The 6,719-nt window shown below is 50.3% G+C and overlaps 1 protein-coding gene across 1 annotated transcript; it reads right to left on the bottom strand.

Annotated features, from left to right (window-relative positions):
• Positions 1 to 2,568: 2,568 nt before the first annotated feature.
• Positions 2,569 to 4,279, bottom strand: CTRU02_207622 (F-box domain-containing protein; the record flags this gene model as incomplete). Its single annotated transcript, XM_036727517.1, has 3 exons — positions 2,569 to 3,796; positions 3,857 to 4,110; positions 4,190 to 4,279. The coding sequence occupies 3 exons, from the start codon at positions 4,277 to 4,279 to the stop codon at positions 2,569 to 2,571; spliced, it is 1,572 nt and encodes a 523-aa protein (XP_036580883.1).
• Positions 4,280 to 6,719: the final 2,440 nt, after the last annotated feature.

Here is a 6,719-nt window from a genome sequence, read left to right as displayed (position 1 = left end):
TGCTTGCAGTCTCAAGTCAGCTGCTCGGCCAAGCTCGATGCCTGAACGATAGAACAGCCAAGGTTATCGTGGATTTCACCGAAGTTTCTTTCCTAACAGGTGTCTTGACGATTCCTAAATCTGTTCATATCAGTCCCCATTCAAGTCAAAGATATTTCCCGGCGAGTTAGCGCGAACAGCTCCCGGCACGACTGAATTGTCTTACATCATAATCCTCGAACGCAAAATTTGTCTGTACAGGCGCAACTAGATGGTCGGCAACAAAAGCAAACAAGGCTTTAACCTCTATCTTCAAGGCTAGGTATAAATACTGCACAATAGTCTACCGCTATGCATCGGACCAACAACCCCTTTTTGTTGATCGCTTGTTGCATCTATCTAGGGTTAGGGTTAGATGTGCTGTATGGAAACTTGAGCTTCAATCTTCCGAACAGTATGCCTTCTCGAGTAACACAAAAGAGATACCAAGGAATTCAATATCCAAGATATCATACGGATTTGCAAGCATCATAAGGGTCAAGCGAGGGCGGCGCGGCTGGCAAATGTCTCGCGGGCCCTTCCAACTTTCCCCTGGCAGGCACTAGTCTCGACCAGACTCTCGGGAGCAATGTCTCATTCCTTACGCAGACGGCTGAGTGACAACACGCAGTCTCGGGCGACGCCCTGTTCCGCGGCAAGACATTCCACCGTATTGAGGTCCACCCCCGAGGAGTCTTGGCTCTTAGCTCCCCTTGTCAAGTGACACATAATGTCTCGCCAACAGTACGTCGAGAAGTGATAGTAATGTTTAACTAGCGATCAGTCACGGGACTTCGGGTCTTTCACACGGTGTGGAGCATGAGCTTGATCCAGCATCGGGCATAACAATCGAACGAGAAATGGCGATGCTTGCGGGTCTAGGACAACATGGAATTATCCGCGGATGGGAATGGCCTTCTTTTTTTTTTTTTTTGGACAGCCGAGTAGTGACGTTTCGAAGTGATGTCACACCCAGACTCGAAAAGATCTCTGTGCAAAAATATTTGCCGAGCAGGAGAGACGCTGATCGTACACACCTGGCAACATCATCTCGACTGGGTTTGAATCGAGTTGCTTAGCCAGATATGTCTTGGTAACAGACGGTATGAGCTATGGAAGGAAACGGAGTCTTTCTCTAGATGGCATCTCCTGATATCGGGCCGGTATACCAAGCCAGCAAGGCTTAGGTATTTTATACCGAATCCAGAACGCAATTTGCCTTATTTTCTTTTCTTTTTCATGACTCCGTAATACTACTTTGGATTGAGCAAGAACTAAGCACTTTGCAGAGCATATTTCTTCTCGGAAAGCCTTACCAGTCTGGAGACGGCAACAACGCCTACGTATGCGCCAAGCTACATGCCATTCCGTTATGCACCAAATCTTCAAAAGGGCACAAGGCCCAAAAAAACGAAGCAGGTAACTGAAACAAAGATAGAGAGAAAAGAAATATCAACGCCTATCAAGATGTTACTGAATTTATTGGCCTCGTCTGTGTAGGAGGTTGTTCTGTACTTTTGCAAACAGACGTTCTGGGGCACCTTTCCATCAAGACGATCAAACGCCTAGAAAAGTGCTACGAATATATAAGTGATGCTACGGGAAGTGAATATGATTTCTTTTAGTCTCCTGGGCACATTCAATCTCGTCCAGACTTGCAAGTGGTCAATTGGATACCCAGCGCATCATGTCGCGCAGTGATCTCCATCGCCACAAACAAGCTTTACAGATAAAAGAAACACATAGCTAGTATCTACAGAGTCGCATTTACTCAATGATCAAGAAAAATTGAATAATCATTTCTAATCTCGGTGTCCCGGTGTAAGCTGATCAAACTCACGATGGAGACTCTCTCTCACCTAGGTGAGAGTGCCAAAAACTCGGTGTGGAAATCGGTGAGAACACGTTCACCTGTCAACTTCACCGAAACTTTGACCGAGCTGATGTGGGGACTAGAACGGACGACAGGTGGGCAGCTCACGTACTGGCGCAGCACGCCGTGCCCGCCCCCGTGTGGTAGCCGACGCAGCAACGACTGGGGTAGACGAATTTAAGTCACTGTGACCCGGATCCCAACGTTCAACATTCGTGTCCATGACCGTATATCACTCGCTCAATGTATAAGCATGCCTCGAAATTTCCATGTTGTATGTGTGTCATCATCCGTGATTCGGCCATTTCACCGAAGTGCCAGCTATGCAGGGAGTCCTTCAGGCACGATTCGATTCTTATCTATAAAAATCATGGGTGGTGAACTTCGTTTTGCCGGGCCAATATCTCACACAAATCGAGTAGATACGTCAGGTCAGGTTCTAGAGAAATAGTTTGTCACCCGATTTGGGAAGCAGTCGATGTATACTCAAAATGCGGTGGTCATAAAAGTCATTGGTATCATTAAGATAGGAGTGCTGGCCTCGACCAGTCTTTCTATGTGCCGACGACGGCTCTGTAGTTTTGTTTCCCGCCGTTTCTAAGCTGGCCTTGTATACGCCCTTTTCCGTCCCGTCAAAAAAGTAAATTATACCAAGACCGGGTAAGTCTTTCCCTCCATCAGTCGTACTCGGTAGCCATAGTTGGCGTCGGTGGATCAGGTGTTGGCGTTGTTGACCGCCCTTCCACGCTCATTTCCTCGCGGTACGCCATTTGCCCCTGTTCGTTCCTCTCCAATACGAAGCACCGCTCGGCATAGACGCCATTCTCGTTCTGTCGGCGCCAGGCGGCGCTGAACCGGCGGACCATGACTTTCCGCCAGCCACCGACATTGATGATAATTTGTTTCCAAGGTAACTCGGGGTTGGCAAGCTGTTTTTCGCGTAGTAGGAATTGGAAAGTGCGGACAGCGGCGTCGTAGTCGCGATCCATGCCAGGGTGGACGACCTCCAATGGGTGAAGGACAGTCTGGACATGAAGTGTAAGTGTTTGCAGGCTGCGGAAGCTGCAGATGGCACGGAGGAATTCAGGCGGGTCGCACAGTGCCACGTCCATGTCTATCTCAAGTGTATGAACGTACGGCAGCCCTTGCGCCAAAGTCGCAATGTCCTCGGCCCACAGAGTTGGGCACCGTCTGTCCTCCTCGCCAAAACCCACATGATCCCGAAACCGAAGTACCTGTAGCGAAGCACCGTGTCTCAAAATGCCGTCCAAAGGAAATAACTGGATATGACACGTTATGCTCAGAGTTTGCAACGCCCGAATGTGGTTGGCCACCAGCAGGTACATGCCGCCTGTTGCCTCCTGTCGTTTATCGACGAGATGAGCGCTGAAGTCTTCGCAATGTAGTCGGTGTAGACCCGTCAGATGAGTAAAGTCGACAGACGATAGAAAGTTGAAGATTGGGACGGATATCAAATCTAGAGATTCGAGATGGGTAAAGTCCCAGGATGCCTGCGTTTCCTCCTTGGAATGGTTCCAGTCATACGACTTGAGGACAAGGTCCCTCAATGGAGGCATCCGCTCGCCTTTGGCAAATTTGAAATTTGTGCCTTGCCCTCTGTCTTCGTAGTAAAAAGTCCTGAGACGTCGAGACAACAAAAGAAGCTGTTTCAAAGAGTTCAATCGGGTGGTAAGCGGCGGTGCTGGACTGGCTAATTTAAGGGAGACCAGTAGGTCCGTTGGAATCGCTCGTACGTAGGTGTCTCGTAGCTGCCCCTCGAATTCTCGAAGCGGAAGATCCTCGACAAATAACTCGGTGCCATTGAATCGAGTTTGCTGAGGGTTCAGCACATCCGATGGAAGCCAGAGTCTTCCTAACCTGAACTCGGCATCCACGTAATGCCACCTGGATCGGGCATCAATATACAATCAATTGCGATAGCAACATCCTGTGTAGCGAACATACCGCACAGTCTTTAATCGTTGAACCCTGTCCAGCACTTTTCTAATGCCATCAGGATCCAAGTCGCTTCGCACAACCACATGGTTGGTAAAGACAGAAACATTGCGCAATAAGTTAGGGTAGCGCGACTCGGCGTCGGGTGCTACGATGCGCTCGTTGAGACACAGGGTCTGGTAGGTGACGGGAGTCGCAATCGCCTCGAAGCGTCTCGATAAGCAGCGGGTGGCAGCAACAGCACGCTCATCAATTTCTCGAAGCTATACTTTGGCATTAGAGCTAACATCGGGACGGACCGATAGGATGCCGAGATCCAGGTCAGGGAAGAAGAAGGCATACCTGCTCAAGAATCAGAGCTAACAGCTCGGAACTGAGGTCATTCAGAGACCATTTTTGAGGTGGTGCGCGGAGGGAGGATGCGGTCGCCATTCGCCAACAAGTGGCGCTTCCACATGGAGGAGCAAGAGAGAGTCAGGGTTGGGGTGAGGTGTCTAGGTGAGGTAGAGGAAGAGGTAGAGCTGGAGCAAGGGACCTCGTGACTGGCACAGAGGGGGGAGGTAAGGGTCTTATCAACGGTTCCATCAATTGAGAAAGCGTTGTACTGTTGAAGAGAGCTGGGAAGGTCCAAAGTCATGATCCGCCGGTTGACAGACGGGGCTAATCTGTTTCCGGACAATGTCACGAGCGGGTACAATAAGATGACCCAAGTTAGCCAACAACAGCCAACTAGCTGTGTGGCGACTGCGGGACGGAAGCGAATAGACACGCGCCGACAACGAGCAGAAGGTGGATGATGACGAGGAGGCCCAAGTGGAGGAGGAAGACTGAACGGATCGGGGGCCGGGATGGGGATGCGATGGAGTCAAATGGGGGGCATCTACATTAACTCGCAGAAGCCGCCTGCAGGACCAAGGCGTAGCAAGATGCAGCCGGGGCTTTGGTTCGTACGGGTGTGTGTACGTGTATGTATGTATGGATGTTGACAGGTACCTTGGCTGCGTGCCGTTCTCGATTTGGTGTGAGAGGCGAGGATGGAGTCTTGATATTGGCCCGACTCGGACCGGGCGATTATAATGACCACTGGACAAGGAGAGAGCAAGACATATCCCAGCCAACCTAGTGGACAGCCACAGTCATAGGAAAAAAGCGAATGAGAAAGCAGAGAAACAAGATTTGAATGGCGGTCGAGTAAGGGCGAACTAGAAAAACAGAAGGAGAAGAATTTGCTGCTGAGACTAATATAGCAGGCGCAAAAGAAGGAAGAGAAAAATTTATGAGACAGCTGGCCGAACGTGGCGGAAATATGCGAACAAGCAGCCAACAGGAAGCACATGGACGAGAGAGAGCAGATACCCACGAACCCGGGGGCAGTTCGCCAGGTGCACCGTTCCTCGAACATTCGGTTTGGGAACAAGCAGCGAGGTCTTCATACGAAGACAGGTAGGGATTGGAGAGGTTTAGGACCCTAGGCATGGGCTGCTAGACCAGGTGGATAGAACATGTTTCAATTGACCTGATCCGCCCTACTAGCAGGAGGGGTCTCTTGTACCCCTGGTACTTGAGAAGGCCTGCAAGTACTCTGCAGCGACGCAAGATAACAGGGAAACGACAAAGAGGAGACGAAAAAGAAGACAGGTGTGAGAGACTGAGGTGCGAGGTGACGAGGAGGAGTAAAGATGAGGAGATGGGAGGAGGTCAAGGGACGTTTCGCAAGAATGTCCAAAAAGGGAAATGCAGATTTGGACAACATGGGTGGATCCCGGTAGAGCCTAGTGGCCTCCCCTTTGGCTAATGCGGGGGTTGCACTAATCCGAAGATCGCAGCCGTCTGCGTGCATAAATACCGTTTTGCTGCATTCTTTTCCTGTCGCACCGTCTGCAGAAAACCCTCAACCAATCTCTTTCTCTCTCACCTGCCTACCTGTGGCAGTGGCTGGACCGCAGGTCTTTCCATCCCCACTCCTCTAACTTATGACTTCCTTGTCTATTCTCTTTAAAGAAAAGAAAAAAGAAAAAAATAACCCCCCTTCCGCGTCTTGTTCTTTCTCCGGATGGAACAGCGATCTCAATCCTAGACGCGAAGTACCGCTCTCCACCACTCCCCAGCAAACCTGAACCTGAACAGCTTCTGCTCTGCTATCCCGGGTGCGGTCACCCTTGACTCAAAAGGCCCCATCCATTTTCATTTCCCATGGACCCGGCAAGCTGGCAACGAGGAAACTCGCCATTCGGTACATCACGGCACATGGACACCACCTTTGTTTACGCAGTAACGGTGGCTCTCTCTGGTATCCCTTCGTCTTCTTTTTCGTCCTCGACCAATGCCAGCGATCAGCTGGATATGCTATCGGACGACGTTGGATCAGACCAAAAAGACAAACATCTCATGCCAGCCTTGCCGCATTAGTAACTGCTAGTAGTGTAGTCCCCAACTTCAAACTCTCCTATTGTAAGTCTGCACTGGGGTCTGTCATCAGGACCACATCAACCTAGGCTGATGAAATGACTGATTTTCTTGTCGAAATGACGAGTCCTTCGCTTCTCTCTGCCATCTGCCGTTCTCTATCCGCATCCCATCGGTTCGAAGAGACCTCGTTGTCGGGTAGTTTAGCAGATAAACCTGGTTCGACTTACTCGGTCGACATGGAGACACCGATTGCATGTCGCAGTGGCCAACTGCAACCACGTCTCCCGAGTCATCTGCTCATTTGCCTCACCTGTTAACCAGCCCACAATCCAATCGCGAGTCACTATGGGAACGGACGTGCAGCCGCATGAGTAAAATACTTCTCCCAGTACTAGAGCAAGATAGCCGGCAGGGACTGACACTTCAATACTCAATTCTAAAACCACATGGGTTAGTAGAAGAC

Source organism: Colletotrichum truncatum (assembly GCF_014235925.2).
Source record: "Colletotrichum truncatum strain CMES1059 chromosome Unknown Contig_0004, whole genome shotgun sequence".
Classification (NCBI taxonomy): domain Eukaryota; kingdom Fungi; phylum Ascomycota; class Sordariomycetes; order Glomerellales; family Glomerellaceae; genus Colletotrichum; species Colletotrichum truncatum.
This window is presented reverse-complemented; position numbering and strand designations above follow the sequence as displayed.